Source organism: Lupinus angustifolius, chromosome LG07, assembly GCF_001865875.1.
Source record: "Lupinus angustifolius cultivar Tanjil chromosome LG07, LupAngTanjil_v1.0, whole genome shotgun sequence".
Taxonomy (NCBI): Eukaryota; Viridiplantae; Streptophyta; class Magnoliopsida; order Fabales; family Fabaceae; genus Lupinus; species Lupinus angustifolius.
The window spans coordinates 15670195-15694582 of record NC_032015.1 but is presented as its reverse complement, the minus strand read 5'-3'; the positions used below and the strand labels follow the sequence as shown (position 1 = coordinate 15694582).

The window sequence follows — 24388 nt, the reverse complement described above, 5'->3', positions numbered from 1 at the left end:
AACCATTCTGCAGCCTAGTTAATCGATTAAATCCTTGGTTAATCGATTAACGAGATACAAAATTGTAACTGATTCGGTTTTCCAAGTTTTCTGTTCCAACTGCTTTTCAAAAACTTATGTTAATCGATTAAAACTTACCTTAATTGATTAACTACATATTTCTATGTATGTTTTTAAATTGCAATACTCAAATACGTTATGCACTTAACTTATACATGTTCAACACTAAGTTTATGCCTAAGATGCACAGATAACATGTATATATATTATGCATGAACATATTATGAATGTCATATCTCAAAATAAAATGATTTAATGTATTATGTATATGAGACATGTATTGATTTTACCTAAGCCTTAGACTCAACCTAAACTAATTACTAGTCTAAGTCTAATACCAATCTTGAGGCTTAAGCACGTTGATTTGTTGATGATCTTCAAGCTCTTATGAAACACAAATTGTCCTCATCAAAACACATAGTGGGCAAGCTTTCCAAAGTGCTCCTCTTGACATGCGCACTTTCAAAACCTTGAACAAAGACCTACCATCCAGCAGGGGTGACCTGGCGCTCAGCGCCTAGCTGATGCAAGCCATGTGGCCAAGGGGACAAAAATCCTCTCAAAATATGATTTCCCTTATCCTTTTATCTCTTGAATAAATCAACTTTTGACCAAGAATCCCACTCTTTTTAAACCCCTTAAAGTTCTAATTTTGAAAGCATCAAATCATTTTCAAAATCTCTCAAGTTTTCATTTTTCCTAAAAGCTCTCAAGTTCTTCTTCATCATGTAAGTATCGTCTTCTCTTTACTTTTTCATACTTGTTTATTCTTTTTGAAGCTTATTGTTTGGGAATATTTTTTTAAGAACAAATGAAAACATTTTTTAAAGGAAACCCAACACAAAAAGTTTCAAAAAGTCATTATTTTTAATCTTTTTTTGTTGAGATGTGTATATGCTTGTTGTTGAATATCTTTAAATTTGAATAGATGTATTTGTTTATGATTAAAACAAAAGAAAAATTTCTTGACACATCTCATGCTCACACGTTCAAATGGTAGAAATCTAGATCGTGAAAAACTTAAAAACTTTCTATCATAGTGTTGTTGGTTGAAACACATATCTTTACAAACATGCCTTTCAAAACTTTTATGAAAATAGATTGTAATGAAAAGGGGTCTGTTTTGGTTAATTAAAAATATTTTCAAAAAGGTTCAACAAAAAAATGAGATATGTTGGAAACATGAGCAAAATTTCAAAGTCATTAATTTCTTTGCAAAATTTTTTCAAAAAGAACACTTTGAAATTCCATGTTGACCGAATGCTATAGATGATTATTGGCATTAAACTTGTTCAAAAACCACCAACAATAGAAACATCATTGAATACCCAAATTTGACTATTTTTTGGAACTTGTGCATTATTGAATAAGACATCACATTTTTTCAAAAACCTTGAAACACCTAAGAAATTTGGCCATGATGGAAATGTTTAAATTTGGTAGTTTTCAAAGTAGCAAATTGGAAGCAAAATTGTAAGATTAAGTTGCATACTCTAAACAATTTCCAATATTGATTTTAATAACTAACTCCACGGTTTGGAAAAAATATTTTGTTGGAATTATACATTTTGTAAGAGTTCATCAAGGAGAGGAAAGTAAGTCCTTAATGAGGAAAAGAGCACCAAATTTGCTTCAAAATATGCCAAGAAAAAGTTCAAGGAAATAACTCTGAAAAGTACCACCACTTTGGAGAAAATTGTCAATTTGGATGAAGATGAATTTGGAGGGTTCACTTTCATAGTGGAGAGGTAAGGTTGGCAAAAGCTTACTCAACCCAAGAAGATGTTCTCAGTAGATGTGGTGAAAAACATTTATGCCAATTCCATTGTTTCAAGTGATACAAGGATGAATCGGTATGCATGGATGAATGACACCCAAGTTTATTATGACCCATCATTAACAAATAATCATGACTTATGCACCTATCAATTGAAGTTAAGTGCTTCCTATTTGGGGGAAGGTGAAGGATATGATGAAGCTTAGATTAGAAAAAGCTTATGTTTGGAAGGTTTGGAGCTCAATCAAAGTGGGTCGGTGTTCAGGTTTTGTATGACCCAAATTTCACAAATTTGGGTCATTTTTTTGTTGTCCAACATATAGCCTTCCTCATATGTCTCTGATTTGCCAATCTCTAAAGCAAAGTTTATCAGATCTATATATGATGAAGACTCCATCGACATTGCTGTAGTCATCTCTAATGTTATTCATGATTGCATCACGAGAGGTGCTCTTTCAATGATCATGCCTTCATTTATCACTGACTTTTGAAAGTTTTAACAAGTACTTGGACCTTACAAGGAGGTCACAGCCTTGAAGACATAAATCAATGCATCATATGTAAGAACTTACTGTAAGGAGAATAGCATCTCACAAGCTCGGGATGAGTTTAGAAATTGTTTTTGGCAATTTGAGCCAAAATCAACAAACTAATCAGGGGAAACAAAACCTACAACAAAAGGCGTATTATCGAGGAATCAAAGGGATTTACAAGAGCTTGCATAACATCTTTGGAAAGAAATCCAACTTCAAAGGAGGATCATATGAGGAATTTGTGGCAAGCACTAAGTGGCTCGAAGGAATATCACAAGACTCAGGTGAGGAGGAAGAGGAAGATGAAGATGAAGATTGAATCTCTTTTCGGCGTATTATCGGTTTTCTCTTTTTCCTTACATGAATTTCTAAGTTATTTATCTTTATGTTTTAATTTCTAAGTTTTTTTGTTTTAATTTAAGTTGTTTTAAGTTGCTACTATATTTTGTATGTTCTTTTTAATTTATGTTTTTAAATTGTGTTTAAAAATAATGTCATTCTTTAAAAAAATTCATATGCCTCAAACATCTCCATAAAACAAATTTTTCCATTCGCATGAGGACAAGCCAACACTTAAAGTGGGAGAACATGGTTTAATGCATATGTAAATTTTTTTAAGAAAGTTAATATTGTTTATAAGATTGTATAGTTATTTAAAAAAGTAATTTGGTTGTCCACAAACTCAAAAAAAAATTCTAAATCAAAATCAAGTGGCTCAATAAACAATTTTGGCATGATTGCATGATTAGAAATTTCTAAGCATATTTTGACTTAAGCTTTTATTGAGCAAAATGAGATTTATTCTAAACTTTTTGTGAAAACATCACATAATGTCATAACTTGAATTTTTTTGCAAATGAAATTTAAATTTGTGTAACATGATCTTTGCAAACATGTTTTTATCCAGAAGTATAAATATAAGCCAACTGAGAGAGTGAGCCAAAAACGTGAGAATCAAAGTATAAATCACAATTTGATTTGTTTAATTAAACTTGTTTGAGTCTTTAAATCTCCTAATCGCATAAGATTGATAGGACATGATCAAGGCATGTTATTTCTTTAGTTGAACCAAATGGCCAAAAAGTCTAAACCAAAAGTTAGTATTATCCTTTGATAAGCCCTTTGAGTCAAACAAAGTAAAACACTTTTTTTTTCAAATTATCGCACAAACCGAAATTGAAAACAATGTTCTAAAAAGATAGCATAATTTTTAAAAGGATGTTTGAAAGAATCAAGTTGGGGGAAAATTGGTGGACGTGACTTCTTAAAAAGAAAAGAAAAAAAAAATCAATCTCTTTACAAAAACAACAAAAGTTGTAAAAGAAAGTGAAAAACAAAATGAGATTGAGAAATTAAGAGGTTGGAAAAGCCAAGGTTCAAAATTAAGAGGTTGGAAACGAATATTATGGAAAAAAGTAGAGTGAAGTGTTTCATTGAGAAATTTTTTAAAAAATGCTCTCTTTTTACTTGAACTCAACTTGATTATCTAGAAAAAAACCTAACCTTGATTGATTATGCAATTTAAGAGAATAGGCGAGAGAAAGAACAAGGTCAAACTACTATAATCAAATGGTTGAAAAATTGAGTGAAACATTTACCCTTTAAAAAGTTCCAATTTTGAACTTGTGTGCAAAAACAATTTTTGATTGAAAAATATTTGCTTAGGTAAATTTTTACACACTTTGATGAAAAAAAGCAAACATTTTTTATTTGAAGCATTATGTGTAAACAAATTCACAAATCATGAAAAATCTCATTGAATTTTTTTTTTTCATGCTTAAGCAAATTTGAAATCATGTCAATCATATCTTGAAAATTAGCCAAGTCTTGAATTTGGATGTGCTTTACCATTTGTTTGAGGACAAACAAAGTCTTAAGTTGGGGGGAGTAGATAAGTGCCAAAATGACTAAATTCCATATGCTTTTTATGGCACTTATCCTTGGAAAAACTGACTTAATTCAACACTTTTTGGATAAAATATCACAATCTTGTATATATGCTTTGTGCATTTCTTTTCTACTTTATTTTGTACGATTTAAGTAGAAAAGAGATGGAATATTTAAGTGTAAGCAAAGTGCTCAAAATAGGCCAAAATGATCCATACATTACATGCTTAAGCTTAGCGTGGCAAGCTGTGTGCTTAGCCTTAAGCATGACTCACCAAAACTTGGCCTATGTGGAAAGCATGAAGTCAACATGAAGCTGCTCACTAAGCAGCATAGCTTGGAACTTATGCACGCTCAGCGTGACCTAGACACCAACTTGGCATGGTCAGACTCAACTAGTCATAGTCAGAATACAAGCCTAACACAGGCCACCACATGCATGGCACACGCTAAGTGCTCAATCAGCAGCTTCGCGTGCAGTCTGGAGCGCCCAACATGGAACAAAGCACCAAGCCACATCAACATCAGGCACGTCAAGCAGCTCAAGCAAGTTGGCCAACAAGTTGGCCAAAGTTAACTTAGCACCCAAGCTTGCTTACCTCATGCATGACCTCACCCTAAGTAGCCTTTTTAGAGTTTTCAGAAGAAGCTCACAATAGCCGGACCAAGTAGCTCACGATAGCTGGGCCAAGTAGCTCACTATAGCTTGGGTGACTCAGCCCCAAGCAGGTGACTAAGTTGCTTGGCCATGTGACCAAATTCATGTTAAAGGGTTCAGTTAGCAGCTTAGCGTTGGAGGAGAGTAGCTTAGTGGGGTCCTGGAACTCCTATAAATAGGAGGCACTTCAAGGCACTTAAGGCATTCCATTCACACATACATTCATCACTTCATAACTTCATCTGAATTTCTCTCTTCTTCTACTTCTTCTTTGTAATTTCTTAGAGGATTTCCACTCTAGAGTAGCTTAGGTAACTTTTATTTGTAATTTCTCTTCAATTCAAGAGGAGAAGGACTAATCAAATGAGATGTCAAAAATTCATTTTGCAATCCGATTTGTGCATGGTAAAGTGTCTTAAATCCTTGGGTTAAGATGGCTAATACTCCTATATCTTAGTTGAATTTTTGGCTCACTAATATTTCTTGTAATTTCTTGCTTCATTATGTTGAATCATGTTTAAGTTATTACTTTGACAATTTCAATTCTTTAAAAAGTACTTAATGCGGTTTAAGCTTGATCACCTAAAACTTGATTTTAAGATCCAAAATGTTTCTTTTTAAAGCCTTGACAAATGAACTAAAAATTAGGAATACACCTTAGTTCATTTGCCAAATCAAAGCATCCATTTTACGCAACTTGTAATCAAGGCTAATCAATATTTACGGAGCTTGAAATAAGGCATGACAACTTATTTCGTCAAGTTGCAGTTTTCTATTGATTAGTATATTTTTCAAGGTTTGAAAATCATGTTTTCTCATCGGGAGACTAGGGGAAATTTTATGAACTGATGTTTGGAATAACCAAATTATAAGACAATCTTTTATAAACATTTTTCAAGAAACATTTTAAGAAATATTTCCATCAATCAAACTAAATTTTCTCCTCAAGAATTTATGTATATTAGTTGTTTACGTTTACTTGTTAGAATTTCGTAAACAAAACCAATCAAAAATATGTTCAATCTTTATTAGTAATACAACATGTTTATAATAATGTTCTATTACGCAATTCCTTGTGGTTCGATATAACCCTATACTATACTACAATTGAATATTGAAAGAGATGTAAGTGTAAAATAGTAAAGTATTAACTTATAAATTTTATTTGTTGGCAGAGAATGAAACCTTGAATCAAAGTGCAAATTAATTATAAATTGTATCTTTGAGAAATGGAAAAATACACAGTCATAATGAGTGATCTAACTACTAACTTCTATTCTCAGTCATTTACTTTCCACAACTAACATTTACTTTTTGTCATTTATATTTCCACAACTAATATTTATTTATTGTTTTATTCATTTATTTACCAACCTTCTATAAGGAAGTAGTTCACTTAATAAAAACGAAAATAAATATCATTCACTATCACTTGTGTTAATTTCATAAATTCATACCAGTAAACCGGTGTGTGAAATTCATTCCTACAAAGCCGAGATGGTATGAAGTTGTTAATAATTCAATAAAGCTAAGTTGTTGATCAAATGGAATATTCTTGAAACCATTATACCGGCGTTGGAAATTCTTTCCAACAAAGCTGAGATGGTGAGCAAAGAATAAACCAGTAACTAAATAAATTGATCAAAAATTGTCTTACCAATCAAGAAAACTCTATGAACAGGGTCCCGAGCTCAAATACCAGAAGTTGGAAAAGGTTGCCTACGCCCTCTTGGTAGCAATAAGGCAGCTACACCCTCTTGGTTGTTGTTAGGCTTGCACATCAAGCAACATTTCGCTTCAGTCAACATCCTCAGACTAATGGTTTGGCAGATGCGACTAATAAGGTCATCCTACAAGGAATATCTTTTGGGCCTATCGTACAACTCCTTATTCTACCACCGAGGAGTCACCTTTCAACCTCACCTATGGGGCTGAGGCTATGGTCCCGATGCAAATTTGTGAGCCCACTTGGCGAACATTGCAATTTGATTAAGCCGCCAACTCAACTATCTTAAGGCACAATCTGGACTAGATAGAAGAAAAAAGGGACCAGACTCGTATCAGGGAAACCGCCAACAAGAGACGAACCGCCGATAAGTACAACGCTACTATGGTACCTAGAGACTTAGAAACCCGTAGTCTGGTCCTCTTAAGAGTAGACATTGGCAGAGTCAAAGGGAAGCTCGCGCGAAATTGGGAAGGACCTTATCGGGTAACAGAAAAGATCGGTAAAAGGGGCCACAAACTGGAAGACTTGGCAGGAAAAGAGATCTCCCACACTTGGAATGCAATGAACCTGCGGCAAATTTTTTGCTTAAAATATTTAAATTATATATGTTGGTCCCTTTAGCGACTTAACAACTCATGTAACCCAGTACAACTTATATGTTAACAAGGTATTATTCATATGTTTCTTGGCAAGCCTTAGAAAGGCGATCAATGCCCAATCATTCAGCTTTGTTATTCGGATCATTTATGAGAATATGATTAGTTAATTCATCTATAGAAGTTGGGGCAATCATCACTTAAGGAATATCCAGCCTTGTTATTCGGTTCTTTTGTGAAAATTCGGATAACCATCACTTCGTTCAACCTGATTAGTTATTTCATTCATGAGATCTAGGTTGTCACCACTTAAAGATTACTCAGTTTCATTATTCATTTCGTTTATGGAAGTCTGGACAGTCATCACTTGGGAATTACCCAGCCTTTATTGTAATTAATTCATAGAAATTCGGGTGTTAGCTACTTGGACCTTGCTCGACCTGTTTTAGGAGATGACTCGTCATTGTTATTATGTTCCGGTTAATGAAGACAAGTTATAAGATTTACACAAGGCAAAATAGAAAAGAAACTCTTCGTTCATAAAGGGTTCAGATTTAATATGACCTCTTAAATCATAAGCAACAAAAAAGAAAAAAGAAGATGCACTTAGGTAGACTTCCCCTAGCAGAATCCTTAGAACGGGGAATAGGAGTCCCAACAGGTGGAACATCATCGTCGGTTAGATCAATCGACCGAACCTCCACCAGGACAGGGATGGTATTGACCTGGGGTTCTGAACAGATGGGCAGAATGCCCGCTGGCTCGGTGGATGGATCATCTTCCCAAATAGGTTTAGAGGGGGCAGACGAGTCAAACCTCGCCTTCTTGTGACCTCAAAACTCTTCCTCTTCAAGGCGACTCTCCTCAAAAGGCTTGATCGATCTGATTGATCTCCCAAGCAGCTGCTGAAAAAAGGAAACAAATATAAGTTAGATCGTATAACAACATCACAAAAAGAAGAATAAGGTGGAAGAGAGCACAACCATTTATATACTGAAGCGACATCAATCCTCGCTAGCATGCATCATTTTCATCCTTGTTGGAGCTATGACCTACCCAGAACATCCATAAGAATAGGCAAAGGGTGCATGGCCGCTTCATGACCTTGCAGAATATTTTGAAAGCCCGAATGAAACCTAATGATTTAGGATGGATTTGAGAAGGGGCTACTTGAAGATGTCGCAACACCTTGACATACCATTTGTCAAAAGGTACTCTCACCTTGATCCGCTGTCAAACGCACTCATACATATAGAAACTCCACTAATTCTTATTCTCCAAAAGGATATATTGGCAAACCCGTTCCCGGTCAGAGGGGCTGTACCATAAGATATCATTCGTTAGGCGGGTTAGCACCTCTACGTTTGGACGCTTGTCTGGAGAATAAAAAGAGATAGTGCCTAGAACTTAGCGGTCCACCCATCAATAAGGAGACTTCAGACCCACCATCTCCCCCGGAATGGTAAATTGGTCAGCACGGTCAGCAAAATTCCTTCACATGAGTGTCCTATCACCAAAAGAAATGTTAGATTCTGAGCTAGACATGTCATCCAAGACTGGACCCCACTTTTTGCAAAAAGCTGCTCGGTCTACCACAACAGCCTCATTCCCGCCCTTTTTCTTCCTCAGATCACGCAATAAGGCAGGCAATGAAAGTTGTCATTGTCGCCTCCATGCAGACCAACTATTACCCAAGGCAGAGGCGAGTCAAGCTCGCCTTTGGTGACAAGCGGTGGGTGTAGTAAATATGGGTGGAGGTCCGGACAAGACCTCCACCTTATTAGAGCTAGACCCCTCACCGACTATAACACGAAAATAAATAAGCAAAAGGGGGGAGAAATTATCGAGTATTTTAAATGAAGGTTCTGGAAGAAAAGAAAGCTCGCTTGTCCAGATTCAAGAAATGATGCAAGCTCAACAAGAAGATTTCATGATGAAGTAAGATAAAGAAGGATGAAGGGGAAGACCCCCTATTTATAGAGAAGGGCCTGAACGCAAACCTTACCCTAAGCCCAACCCAAGGGCACATCTACCCGTTCAAAATCATTCGAGAGCGATCTAACGGTGACTCGAAAACCAAAGCAGGAGATCTGAAATGAACAGAGGCGTCGGTTGGGCACCCGAGGCCTCTAGATGAAACGTTGCCAATCTTTCACGTGTCGATTGAGGACAAATATCCATCATGACCTACCCATGTACCTAGAGGCTACCCGAGCCCAATAAACCGAAACACCTTGAGTCTACTAATCCGCCCCACTTTCGGGCGCCTTGATAGACAAGGGGAAACTATTCCACCCCGAATAAATTCGAGTTATTCCAAGCTCGACCCAAGCGCATAACCAAATTGAGCTTCCCTTGTTCACCCGCCAGGGCCGGGCCAAACCCACTGCAAGTGCCATTAATGCATCTGACTCACCATTAATGCACATATGACTCACTATTAATGTATCTCTAACTCGTCATTAATGTGTTGTTGGCTTGCATTAATGTGTCACTAACATTCCACGTGCCATGCCACCTGCAAGTTTTACCTACCACCTGACAGATCGACAGTTGCAAACTTGCAGGATGATAAGGAGAACCCGACATACCGTTGTCGTACCCACCAAGTACTGGCCAATGGACGAACGCCACGTCAGCCACTTCAAACTCTTTAAATAGGAGAACCCCACATAGGAAGTATCAATTAACATTCATTCCCTCATTTATTACTTACATTCATTGCTCTTGCTCTAACTTTTCTCTTATTTACTCTCATTGTGTGTATAGAAAACCACATACTGACTTGATCGTTAGAGAACCTCTTCAGGTACCTCTCCCAGCGCGTCCAGACAACACTCCGACCAAGACTCTTGACCACCATTATTCAACCGAGCATTCGATTCCAACCATACTCGATCAACACAAAAGAACACTAACCTTGCATCTTCTTTTATTACATAACTGCTCGTTTTTCACCCAAGTAATCTTCCTTTCAATACACTTCCACTCATACAAATATTCTTTCAGTATTACCTATTGTCTTCAAAATACCTTTTGGCACCTAGGAAAGGATAAATAATAAAATATCAAACTAAAGTTTACTAGGATAATTCTTCGGTGTTTTCCTTTCCGTAGAGTCAGTTTCTTCTTCAATCTTATTGTGATTAGCTCCAATTGAACACCCAAATTTATAAAGAGTGAGAATCCACTTATTTAAAGAATAAGTTTTTTAAAATTATTCCTTATCCTAACTATCAATTTTAGAGAAATTCAATATCCTCATATATAAAAAGTAGCGAAGAAGTTACACTTAAGCATCCCTACAACCTCGTGTAAATGCTACTCATGAACATTTAACTCATAAAGACAACTTTAAAGGAGTTAATTGAAACTAACTCAAAACATCAAAGAACAAATTTCATACACTAAATATTCTGTATGGACGCATCACCCATATGAATAGTGTAATGTGCATATTGTAGTGAAGATATTTCATTTGCAGTTGGACCCATTTTATAACCTGAAAATCCCTAATGCAACTAGTTGCTTCATCAGATCGTTGAGCCCCTCAACTAACACCAAGAACAAGAAAGGCACCAGGGAATTACCTTGCTTTAAGCCTCACATAATTTGAACTTCATCGATCATACTGCTATTACCTATGACAAAAGGTTACCATAAAAAACACATACTCTCACCCAACTAATCCATTTTTGCGATGAACTCCATTCTCCGGATCAGATATTCTAAGAATGCCTATAGAATCATAAGCTTTCTAAAAATAAACATTGTTCTCATGTAATACATTTATTAAATAAATCCGTCCGTTAAACTTACTTTCTCCAAAGCCTGTAAGTTGGTTCAATAAATTAAAAACTTCAAAAAAAAAGTAGGTGCTTGACTTTAGACAATAATAAGTAATGCCTAAACAATATCAAATGTTGGTTATGTTATATACCCCATCAAACAACCTACGGAATTCTTACTCCTAATGAAACTTGTTAAATACAATTTCACTAGTAGGCTTAAATATATTTTAATTCTTAGATATTGACTTTTTCTCCAATGAAAATAACTTCTTTTTTTTCGAAGTTTTTCTACGCAAGTTTATTTTGTTACAAGTTGAACCAAACAAAATCAATGAACAAATATTAATTTTAATATTTAACCATTATTCTAAAAAAAATATAGAAATAGAATTAAGAAATAGAGAATATAATATCTATATACAAATAATGCCCTAATAATATATAAAATTTATATACATCCATATATAATTTGTTTTTTTTTTTCACAACTTACCATAGTTATCAACATGCATCCCCTACGGCAAGTCTTAGCTGTTCGGAAGGAACACGTGCAGATATCTATATAATCTGCAAAAACTGCAATCAACCCAACCTTCTTCCATTTACCAATCTCTTTCACTCATTACTCTTCTCTCTGAAAAATCCCACATCATATAATGGACTCTGCGCCAGTGAATTGGGAAACTCTAGACACTTTGGTAATTGATTTCGCCAAATCAGAAAACCTAATTGAAGATTCCTCTCATGTTCAATCTTCATCTTCTCCTTCCTCATCTTATCAATTGAGGCTCCTCATCCGCCAGATCAGGCGTTCATTGGAATCAGGCTCCATTGACGCCGCCGTAAATCTCCTCCGCTTCCATGCTCCTTCAATCCTCAACGATCATAGGATACTCTTCCGATTGCACAAACAGGTGCGCCAGTAATTTAATTAATTATATTGTTATTAATTGTATTTAATGAAGGTGAATTTGACGTAAGGTTGTTGTTACGTATTGACCGTGAGGTCATGGCTTCAAATCATGGAAACAACCTCTCCAGTTGGAGATGTAAGGCTGCATATATCTACAATTCCCTGGCTCCAGTAACTTGGTAACTTGGAGCCTCCTGCACGGGGTTGCGCTTACTAATTATATTTAAACGTTTCTGAGATTTTATTGTTTTTGTAGAAATTTATTGAGCTCCTTCGTAAGGGGACTGTAGAAGATCGTGACTCTGCTATTGATTGTTTAAGGACTGCTCTTGCTCCTTGTGCGCTTGATGCTTATCCGGTACAGTGAATTTTCTACTTCAATATGCTTTGTTTTTTGTTTTGTTGTAAAGTGATGGATTCTGATGGTTTTCTTTGTATTTAAGGAAGCATATGAGGAATTCAAGCATGTTCTGCTCGCATTTATATATGATAAAGATGATACTACTTCTCCAGTGGCAAATGAGGTAGGCTGAGCAATCTAGTTATTCTCCGGATAGGAAGAAAATGAGGACGAAATATAAATCCATGATGTTTAGACTGCCACAAGTCTAGAAAATTACCTAATTAGGTGCTAGTTATGGAAGTTAGAGGAATGAAATGAAATCATTTTCACTGGGCAGTGGTTTGATGTATTTAGTTTTCAAATAGAAACTTTTTATTTATTATTCCATAACTAGTGTGTTGTTAGCAAGACCTATTTTAATATGAGACAAAATTTGCTTTCACACACTTTGTTCTAGGCAATGTGCTGAAGTGTTAGTTACACAGTTATACTTGATTATCCTGTTGGTCCTTTTTTATAGGTGACAGTAAATTGTAGGTCTTAACTGGCAATTAGTGATTTTAGTTCTTTTGTCCAATTTGATGTCGTTAATTGACATCGAATAACCGCTTTCACGGTTCTATAAATGGGGACCAATGTGATTTCTAGAATATATTTCGAGCACCAAAGCGGTTGTTTCCTCCTAATGTTAAGAGATCAGTATTAAAGTTGCTCTTAATTTGTCTGTCTTTTAGTTTAAAAAATTATTTAATTTACTTGTTTGCTGATTTGTTGAACCAAACTGCCTATAAGGGTTAATTACAAATAAGTACAAGAGCCTATATATTTAATATAAAAATCCTATTATAAGCAATTAGTAAGAAATAATTGGTTTAGGTCAAGTAGTTTCTAAAACAAAGCAGATGTTAGTTGTAATAAATACCAACCTCAAGAGAAGCAAGTCTAATTAATCCTTTTTTGTTGTCAAAACTTTTGTTCTTTTGAAATAGCGAATTTCATGTGCACCAGGCCACCAGCACAATGCAATCAGAGCCAGTGTGGTGGTCTGGGTATGTATCTGTTGTGGCTTATCTTGTAAATTAAATAATCGAATGATTTTTGGGGAGAGCTTCTCCTTGTAAGTGAACAAAAAGTTGTTTCAGTAGTGGTGTAGCACCTGAAGTGTAAGCTGTGGTACCTGGACTTTTATATCTACTTCGTAGGACAGTTATTCCACATCCAAAACTTGTGGTATTGTATCATTTGTATGAGACATGCTTATGTAACTATTAATGGTACTTATGGTAGGGTAAGAACACTGTTGCTGGTTTTTATATGATTTTTAGGACATAAATACCATAATCATTATTTATCTATTCATAGGATAGTTGTTTGATATCCAAAACTTGTGGTATTGTATGTAACTATTAGTGGTAGGGACACTGGTTGCTGATTGTTACATGATTTTTAGGACAAAAGTACAACATGGTTATTTATCTGTATCGTATAATAGTTGTTCGACATTGAAAACTTGTGCTATTGTATAATACATGCTTATGTAACTATTAATGATAATACTGGTTGCTGGTTTTATATGATTTTTTGGACATAAAATACTAACGAGGTTAACGGAGAGGTATCTTTCAATTTTTGTCAGGCACCCCTGTCTTAGTAGGTTAGTGTGTCCATGCTCTCCTCAACTCTTTGTATCTTCACCTGGTGTTATCTTCCCAACCGTTTTCTAAGGACATGGCCGCAAATAAGTTCTGTAGTTTGTGCGTATTTCCATGTATTGGCATGTTTACCATTAGGGAAGAGGGTCATTATGCAGTGAGTTATGAGCTTAAACTTAAGGCTGACTGGCTTAAGGGGAGGGTCCCTACTCTTGCATAAACTCTTAAAATTCCTAGTGGAAAACATTATAGAAGACAGAAAATGCTATTTCCTGTTTGTTTTTGACTTTATAGGGTGTCTTGAGATGACCCTGATTTAAACTCCAAATTTCATTAATTCACTTATTTATGATAATGGAAGTTGTATAGACCTTTTCCTTTTTTCTTTAAGTGAGGTATGTGTTTGATCTTATACTCAATCTGTAGTTTTCTGTCAAGAGTGAACTAGTTATGAACACAATCATGCTTGCTTTTATCTTATGCAGTGGTCTGAAAGGAGGAGGTTTGACTTAGCCGGATTTATGTCCTCTATGTTAAGAGCTCATTTACATGCTTATGATCCAATTTTCTCAATGGCTCTGAGATATTTGATAAGGTTATCTATCACTTCTTATTCATTTTGTAGTAAATGATCAAACTATGATGTTTACTTTTCGATATGCAATTATATTTTTCTTTCTTTTGCCTCATTTTGGATTATATTTTTCTTTCGTATTTCCTGTTCTTCACAGCATACACAGGGCGTATTGTTTACGTCAAGGTATTACGTCACCCATATCTGATTTGACTGAAAGATTGCTCCTTGAGGAGCGTGACCCTCCTGCAACTCCACAGGACACATTATATGAAGTACCACCATTTGATGAGGTGAGATATCTATGTTGTATTATTCTGAAATTTCATATGGAAGTCAAGTGCAATTTAATAGTGACTGCTACCATTTTATCAAAAACTCATTGATGGTCTGCTTCCACATATTTGTGTACTACTACATATTGCACCTATTATTTACATGTATTTATCCATGCATCATTTGTAAGCTGAAGCTGTGTTTGGTTCTGGAATCCAGGTTGACATACAGGCTCTTGCACATGCTGTAGAGCTTACTAGACAAGGAGCAATTGATAGTTTGAGATTTGCTAAGGGTGATCTGGTCATGGCATTTCAGGTTTTATACTCTTACCAGTTCATATGCTCTTGTCTTCATTTTAAACATTAACCTGTGAATATTGTTAGTTGTCTTTCTGCTAAATTACTTCTAGGGTAGCATAGTGGAGATGGCTTTTTTTATATGGACGAAACTACAATTTGAAACCATCTTTTAATTCTGTTCTGAAGTTACAGTGGTCCTTTCTTTAGGTTAGTAAATATTTTTGCACCATTTACCTAGGAAGAAAACCACGATAATATTGATGTGTTGGTTCTGGTCTTCTGGAAAACCCAGTTTGAAAAGAATCACTTTTTGCACATTTTATCTGGAACTAAGGATCAATATTTGGATATCATGAATATTCCCCAATTTCTTCTTCACACCTTCAACATAATAACCTCTCATCACCATGTCCAAGGTAAGGGCTGACTGAATTGGAACATAAAATGAGGAAAGAAAACTTGTTTATGGTTGATACGAAGCATGATGGGGTGACTTAAGGTTGCATTTGATGCACACTGAGGAAGAGGACAAGCAGAACAACACAATAGAACTATTTGAATCACAATACAGCCTTTTGTTCTGCCTGCTGTTTGGTGGTCCGTGCACAGCTCAAGTAGAACAGTGCAAATTATGCTATGATATCCTTTAGATACAGATCATACGGTGGTTATGGTGGCAGCGACAATGGAGGTTATGGTGATGGTGCAGTGGCAGAGGTGGTGCCAGTAACGGTGGTGTTGAAGAAAAAAGGAAAGAAGAAAAAGTGATGTGATTTTTTTAATTTTATCTGTTTATATTTTAGTGCTATGGACACAGTTTTGTCCTATGGTTTAGTGGGGGATAAAAAGAGTAAGTTTTATGCTATCCACTTTAGAAATAAAAGAAGGGATCCTGTCCCTTGTTTTTTAACAAATCAAACACACCCTAATATTTCAATATTAATCTTTGTCTGCATTGGTGATTTATTTCATTTTTAAATCAATTATGCCTTAATGTCTTCGTTGTTATATTCTTTTTGTTGCAGAATGAATTATGTCGGATGAGATTGGATGTTCCACTTGTTGATCAACTTGTTCATGAGTATTGTGTTTACAGAGGCATTGTTGACCCTAGTATAGCATCTCCTCTGTCAGTCTGATTCTAATTTACTTTATATCTTCATATCTTATTTTTTATTGTTTGTTGTCAATTTATGATGAACATAGCATTTGAGAAGCAAACTATTCCAGAACCGGTAAAGTTCAATCAACATGACCGTTGGTATTGCTCATCAAGGGATTGTTCTGTTGAGCTAGACTGTAATGCTGGCAAGCATTGTGATGGTGAAACCTCTGTTGCCAATTTTCACACGGATGGTTCCCCTGAAAATAATGCTGATGTGACTAGCATGCGAGGAATTGACATTGAAGTACGACACACATCTGAAATCACAAGTAGTCATGAAGATTGTAGCACCAGTGGGTCACAACAGGTAGGAAACCCAAGTGTTTTGCAAAGAAGTAGATTGCTGGGAACCGGAGAAAGGAGCAAACGCAAGCGTTGGAGAGGGCGATATGATGACAATAGTTACTTGGCTGATGCTTGTTTGGAAGAGAATGACAAGCAAGAGCATAGCATAAGTACCGCTGTTTCAAAATTATCAAAGGTGAAACAGGTATCTGTTTGAAAACATTGATGTTATTATGTTTAGGAGATAAATTATTGACAGATTGTTTGCAGGGATCTGAAAAGCATTTTGCACTTGATGTCAGTAATGTGGAAGATAAATTTGAGATTCTGTTGGGAACGAAGGAATTAGCTAGCAAAGGATTGGCTGCAGAAGCGGTTGAAGAAGTCAATGCTATTGTTCCCAATTTTTTTGCGCAGAACTCTGTTTTGCTTTTCCAACTCAAACAGGTTTGTGCCTTCTTTTTATGTTGTTATTGATATCCTTTTCTTCAACTTTTTATGGGAGGCAACCAGGGTTTGCTATTGGGCTTTGCTTAATTGCATCAAGAATGGGCAGCCCAATTGCTGAGGATCCCACTTAGTGGGGTCTGCAGAGGGTAGATGTACGCAGCCTAACCCCCGCAAGCAGAGAGACTGTGTCTAGGCTATTTCAAGAATGTGACCTTTAAATGGGATTCCTGGCTGTAGGTTGAATTCCTGAAGTTGGTCAGCTCTGGTGATTATAATGCTGCTCTAAGGGTAGCTTGCTCCCATTTGGGTCCTTTAGCAGCTAATGATCCTGCGTTGTTGAAGCCATTGAAGGAAACCCTGTTGGCTTTACTCCGACCTAATGAAGATGCTCTTGGAACTGCCTTACCTCTAAATGCTCTAGCTGCTTCCCTCCAGGTGTTTTGCTAATCTATTGTGTCTGTAAGACTATAACATGTTAATCTATGAGATTTTCTCACTCAAGGTGCTTCTTCATAAATGTGATGATAAAATTATAGCCATGCCTGTTCCTGCTCCTGCATTCTAAATATTGTAGGAGTATATGAGTAGGACTGCTAGAAAAAGTTGAGAAAGAATTCCCTGTAAGGTTCTGACGTGTCTTGGTGATTGGTGCATATTGAAAACTTTGTAGTTTTCATAAACCTACATAGTATTGATAGGATAGAATCTCAATTCTTAAATAATATCTTCCAGCAATTTTGAATTATCTGATGCCCAGGCTTCTTCTCTTGTGTCTTTATGGTTATATGATATTTCATGTTTTGTCACAATATGATATCATGTCATATTCTATGTGAAAGCTTTCCTATCACTACACCGAAAAGACTTTGTTCTGTTATTTTTATGATTACATCAATACAATGTTGGATGTTTTCATTGCATTATGCTATTTTTAAACATACAATGACGATTTCTTATTGGATAGGTTGCTGTTGGAAGGAGGCTTGGTGTTGAAGAACCTCAGCTCATGAAAATAATGCGAGCCACTCTTTATACGCATAATGAGTGGTTTAAGCTTCAAATGTGCAAAGATCGTTTTGAAGGTCTGTTGAGGATTGACTCCTTGAAGGAAGTTAATACTCCCTTTATTTCTCCAGTATCTATGTCCAAGTCACATGGTGATAGCTGCACAAATGGATCTTCTCAAGCTACAGTATCTTCAGTCACCAGAATGTCTGAAGATGGTAGCAGTCCATCACAAGAGTCCTCAAGGGATATCATCTGCGATGAAGGTGCAATACTCAAAGTGATGGTAAGTATGATTCCTGGCATTAACTCTTTTTCCCCTAGCAAAAATAAACTCAAGTGCTGTGCCAATATGTCTTTAGTGGGTTTTGACATCAACCAATCATTTTTACACTGCAACATTTAATTAAGCTTTTTCACTAAATATAATAAATTTAAGGGTAAAATGTTCTAGTTTTTTGACTGGCATAATTGTTTATGTAACTTTGTTTGTCAAAGCAATACATTGGTTTCCTTTTTGCAACAAGGCATATACATTGACGATTGAAGTTTATATAGGTAGTCCAGCATTGATGGTCAGTAGTTGAAACATTGTGTCTCAATGATTTCTAGACAATATTTTCTTATTTTCTGCCCCATTTTTTTCAGTATGTTTGATCCCATCATTGTTTTAAATTGTGGTTACGGTTGCGCATTGTTTATCGCAATTGCGGAAAAATGCTGTCGCAATTGTGGTCACGATGTCGTTGCCGCAACTCCCAAAACACTAATTATGGTCGCGATATCGTTGCCGCAAATCCCAGACACTCATTTCATGTCCTGCAGGTTTACCAACTCAGCTGACTTTAGGAGTTCAGAGACTTGCAAGTTAACTTGAGTGGCTACTTTCTAGACTTTTCCTGATCTTTTATTTCCCATTTGTGTACATGTTTATTATATATTTGATAAATACATATTGCAAAAGCAAAATAACACAATGGCATAAACCTGGTTTCGTTTTAGTTTTGGCTCTTTATCTTGATTACGATAGGGTTTATGGATGATTGCAGGAGTTTCTGGCTTTGCCTAGAGCTGATGCAATCCATCTGCTTGCACAATACAATGGAAATGCGGAGACAGTCATTCAGCAGATATTTACTTAGTCCGAGTGTAGGAAACCTGAGGAGCAATGTTTTAAATCTGGATCCGTAATCATTACCGATGCCGATATGTCAAGGTTTTGGGTGTCACCGAAACTGTATCTTGACCACAATCTGGGTTGCATCTACCACAAATGCCTGCAATTATCCAAAACGTAAGGTTTTTGAAGTTTCCGAAATTGCTACCGAAACCGTTGTTTAATTTTATTGTCTCAGTTTTAATGAGATAGTTGCAAGTAATAAAATGACTATTTGTGCGATTCAAGTAGGTTAATGAGAAATTAATGCTATTTGCATATACCTTTATCAGTATATTTTTAACAAAGACAAAGTTAATTATTTTGTGACAATCTAATACTCTGCTCTGCAACTACCATTTTCTAGAGTTATGTTAGTTGCTCATATTGAAGACAAAGGAAGAACATCAACAAGACAAGCCACAAAGCTTGGCATGGCCTTGGTGCATGGCCCTTGCATGGTGCTTGGTGAGGCTTATGGGACACTAGCTAATTGTCTTGAGATTGCCTACGGACACCAGGTTTTGGCTCTCAATTGTTCTAGAAAGTTGTTTTTAGTGAAGTTAGTTAAGCTAGTTACGTTTTATATTTTTGGGTTATCAATTTCTAGATTGCTTGTCAAGCAAGCTTCCTTTTGTTTTGCAAATTCTCTTGTATAAAAGCCTTCACAAGGCGCTTCTAAACAATAAGAATGTTGGTTATTCACTCATCAATTTGCAATATGGTATCATAGCTTTCACTTTGAAACATCTGGTTACCCGTGTTGCGCAAAGGCTCATTCCTTTGACCAAGATTTCTGGCCAAAATCGTGTGCAACATCTTCTTTCTTCTACATTCTCAAACCTATATTGTTTCTCTTCTCTAAAGGAATACAATGACAAATTCCTCAAGCCATGAGCCAAAAAGGGAGCTGCAGCTTAGTTCCAATGACATACAAAATCTATATTACCTTCATCTTGGAGAAAACCCATGAGCAATACTTGTGACATCCTCATTGGCTAACACTAATTCCCATTCATGGAGCAGATCAATGAAGAGAGAGAACAAGTTCAAATTCGTATATGTATCAATCACCGCTCCAACCCTTTCTGATCCAAATTTTGACGCGTGAGAGTGTGCAATATAATGGTGACTTTATGAATTGTAAGGTTTCTATCCTCTCAAATTGCACAAACACAACCTATGGAAGATAGATTTTCCAAAGGTGACTAATTTAGAATTTCAAATTTAATTCAGGAACTCCATTCAATAAGGCAGAGAGATAAAAACATCTCAAGTTATTTTACTGATCTAAAGATTTTATGTGAATAACTTGAATATTTGACGTCCATACCATGTGTGTGTGAAATAAAGTGTAGATGTGGATTGGTTAGAATAGTAAACGAGTATCGTGACACAAAGTATGTGATATGTTTCCTAAAGGAGCTAAATGATGAGTTCAACATCACTAAGACACATTCTCCTTATGGAAGCCTTTTCTATCATAAGCATAGTATTTTCCTTGATACTTCAACAAGAAAGACAATTAATAGGGATGAATTTGCTATTCAACTCTGCTAGTAACAAGTCACAACCAAGTGCAAATGATAAAGGGCAACAATGAAGATCAAGAACCAATTCAAGAGGCAATTTCACACAAGGAATAGGCAGAGGGATTGGAAGAACATACATAATAGATCGAAAATGATTTGATTTCATTATGAGCTATCCTGCAATAAACCCAGTTGTTGCTCGAAAATGATTTCATTTTATTTCCATTTTTTTTAAGTGTGTCAAAGCTTTTTCCAGATGTTCAATAGTTCATTTTCATAGTTCTTCTGAATTTTGAATAGTCTTCAAGATTCTCTATTTTCGATCATCTAATAAATTACTTAATGAGATGAAGGAAATGGACACAAGGTATACAACTTTTGTAGAAGGGAAAGACATATTGTGGATACTTGCTACTTCAAGCATGATTTCCTACCAAATTCTTAGCAAAATAAAACAAGGCAAGTAACTGGTATGATAAATAGTGCAACAACGAATGATTGAAATTCTCACAATGAGTCTATAGAGCCTCATGCATAAGGTAATCCTAAAATGAACTTCAATTTTGGCCTTGAGTAGTATGCACAATTAACATCTCTTCTCCAAAATGTTGCCTTTAGTAATCCTAATCACAATATAAATCAGTTAAGTGTGGTGCCAACTAATGAATCCCGGACCAACCTTGTCCAAGAAAACCAATAAGTCACAAGTAACACATCTTTTTGGATCCCGGACATAAGTGCTACAAATCATGTTTGTCGTCACCTAAGTAGCTTTGTTGAATTTCATTGCATAAAACCTATCACCATTAGTTTACCAAACGGGTCCACCACATTAGCAATATTCTCAAGAACAATGGTCTTTTCTAAATCATTAGTATTGCATAATGTGCTTTACATTCTCGAATTCAAGTTTAATCTCACCTCTTTCACAAGCTTACAATTTCTTTACATTGCAAATTAATCTTTCATGGTTCAAAATATTCAATTCAATATATGATTACCTTGAAGATATTTGGACATGTTGAAGTAAGGCATAACTTGTCTTAGAAGGAATTTTAAAACTACTATGACTAATGAGCATAATGTAAATGCTTTTTGAAATGTATCGTTCATTGATTTGTGGGACATCCTTCTTCTAAGAAGGTTTGTGATATCTGCCACTTACAAAAACAAGCAAAATTATCCTTTTCAAAAGTTTGCATGTTTTTGATCTAGTACATGGATTGTTAGCCAATTCCCCTATCTATATAACAACTTTCTCACTGTTGTACATTATTCTATCCATACCTAGTTTTTCTTAATGAAATCCAATGCTGAGACAAGGACATTGATGTTGGATTTTGTTAAGATGGCACAAACTCAATCCAACAAAGTTGTAAAAGTCGTAAGAACTAATAATGAGTTGAGTTTAATGTGCCTACTTTCTTTAAGGACCATGATATTATACATCGAACATCCTATGTTGGGACTCCACTACAAAATTTTGCTGTAGAAAGGAAAGCGTAAACACCTACTAAACATAACTAAGACCCTCCTATTTCAATCCAAGCTTTCTAAGTCTTTTTGGTCTTATGTTGTTCAACATGTTGTTTAATAAATAGACTACCTACTACCTAATCTTGTTTTGCAGCATAAGTCACTCTATGAGCTATTGCAAAATATTTTGCCAAATCTCCTTGAGATAACAGTCTTTGGTTGCCAATGTTATGCTTCCACTCTTGTCCATGAAAGATCTAAATTAGATGTCAGTACTAGGAAGTGTGTCTTCCTTAGCCACAAGAGTAGCACAAAGGGATAAGTTCCATTTGATCTGTTAAGTGGGAAATATTTTTGTCAAGGTATGTTGTGTTCTATGAGGACTTGTCTCATATAAGCTTGAGCAACTTGGGAATGAAGTTGTTGAATCTACCCCTGAGAGTGCCTTTGATATCTTGGTCCAACCACATATACCCAATTCCCAAAGTCACAATGCTCTCGTGTAAATCGATTGTGAACTACTAGAACCAGTTTCATCTAGTCTAAGGCAAAATGAATTTCATAAAAACCATTCCTCACAAAGTATCACAATTCTTGGTTATAATGATCAAAATCCAAACAATTCTTCACCTCAAAGTCTTAGAAGGTGAAATCGCCATAAACATCGATCCATTACTTGCAAGATTTTCATTTCAATCTCCTTAGCTCCACTTAACCAAATGCAACATAGGATATTTATCTTCCCCTTTCTTCAGTTTTGTCATATAAGTCTATGTCTTCCTCTCACTTCAGCCACATACTTCCTATTACAACCAACAATGAAGCAAAACATTACCACGAGGATGTAAATTCACAACATTGGATCAAAACTATGCAGGATAAGTTTAGTGCCCTTGAACTATATAAAACTTGGAGCATAGTTGATTTGCCTCCAAATAAAATCTTTACTTGATGCAAATGGGTTTATAAGATCAAGTATAAAATAGATGGTTCAATTAAGAGATACAAAGTTTCGCTAGTAGCTAAGGGTTATAATCAAACATAAGGTATAAATTACTTTGATACTTGTGCTCATGTTTTTAGGTTAACAACAATGAAACTTTTGCTAGCAATAGCTGTTTCTAAAAATTGGATTGGTGCACCAACTTGATGTGAACAATGCCTTTCTTTGTAGTGATTTAACTGAAAAGGAATATATGAGTATATCTCAAGGAGTCATCTATCCCAAACCAAATAAGGTTTGTAGACTATACAAGTCTCTTTATGGACTCAAACAAGGAGGAAGGCAATGATTCACAAAAACTATCCCAGTCCCTCCTCTCCCTAGTCATCATGACATTCTCTCTTCACCAAGAACCTAGGTATACATTTCATAACTTCGCTTATCTATGTTGATGATTTAGTTCTACCTAGAAACAGCAAAGCATGAATTGAAGATTGAAGATCTATATGTTATGAAATACTTCCTTGGATTAGAAGTTACAAAAATATGCTCTGAATATCCTTTCAAATATGGGGTTCCTTGCTTCTATGCCTGCCCTACTCCTATAGTCAAAACAATCAAATTATACTAGGGTGACACACCTCCTTACATTATTCGGCCTATTATCGAAAATTAATTGGAAGATTACTCTATTTGACCAACATGAGGCAAGACTTTAGCTATGTAGTGCAACAATTAAGCAAATTTATGTCTAAACAAATAACAACTCATTACCACATTAACTCGAGTTCCAAAATACATAAAGGGAAATCCAGGCCAAGGGTTATTTTACTCATTTTCATCACCTCTCCAATTAAAGGCTTTTAGTGACCCAGATTGGGCAGTATGTTTTGATTCATGGAAATATATAATTTATTGTTGCGTCTTTCTTGGCAATTCTATAATATCTGACAAATCAAAGAAACAAAACATGTGGCATGTTCCCCGACTAAACTAGACTATTGTGCATTAGCTTCAACTTCTTGTGAGATCCAATGGTTAACCTACCTCCTCAACAACTTCAAAGTTCCTTTTACTAAACCAACATTACTTTATTGTGATAATAGTTCAACCAGATGCATACATATAAATTATGTCTTCCACGAGAGAACAAAACATATTGACATTGATTATTATGTGGTCCAAGAAAGCCTCTCAGGTTCGACTCGATCGATTTAAACCAAAAATGAGTTACCCGACTAATTGGACTAGTTTGACTCGGTTGGTTGGAATAGTTTGACTCAGA

The 24388-nt window shown here is 35.7% G+C and overlaps 1 protein-coding gene across 2 annotated transcripts; it reads left to right on the top strand.

Moving 5' to 3' along the window:
• Positions 11595 to 19909, top strand: LOC109352466. 2 transcript variants are annotated; one of them, XM_019594466.1, is made up of 13 exons: positions 11597 to 11945; positions 12201 to 12302; positions 12388 to 12468; positions 14425 to 14534; positions 14671 to 14806; positions 15009 to 15107; positions 16117 to 16204; positions 16298 to 16746; positions 16812 to 16988; positions 17229 to 17426; positions 17956 to 18282; positions 19046 to 19290; positions 19520 to 19909. In XM_019594466.1, the coding sequence occupies exons 1-12, from the start codon at positions 11688 to 11690 to the stop codon at positions 19136 to 19138; spliced, it is 2118 nt and encodes a 705-aa protein (XP_019450011.1). In that variant the 5' UTR covers positions 11597 to 11687; the 3' UTR covers positions 19139 to 19290; positions 19520 to 19909. The 2 variants fall into 2 exon arrangements, with proteins under 2 accessions (XP_019450012.1, XP_019450011.1); XM_019594467.1 differs by lacking the exons at positions 19046 to 19290; positions 19520 to 19909 and adding an exon at positions 18822 to 19018 and having other exon boundaries at positions 11595 to 11945.

Bases quoted from the DNA above. Each gene is read 5' to 3' on its own strand.
- LOC109352466 (XM_019594466.1), top strand. From the start codon at position 11,688: ATGGACTCTGCGCCAGTGAATTGGGAAACTCTAGACACTTTGGTAATT. The intron at 16,747-16,811 runs GTATCTGTTTGA...GATTGTTTGCAG, and splicing joins AATTATCAAAGGTGAAACAG to GGATCTGAAAAGCATTTTGC. The intron at 17,427-17,955 runs GTGTTTTGCTAA...CTTATTGGATAG, and splicing joins CTCTAGCTGCTTCCCTCCAG to GTTGCTGTTGGAAGGAGGCT.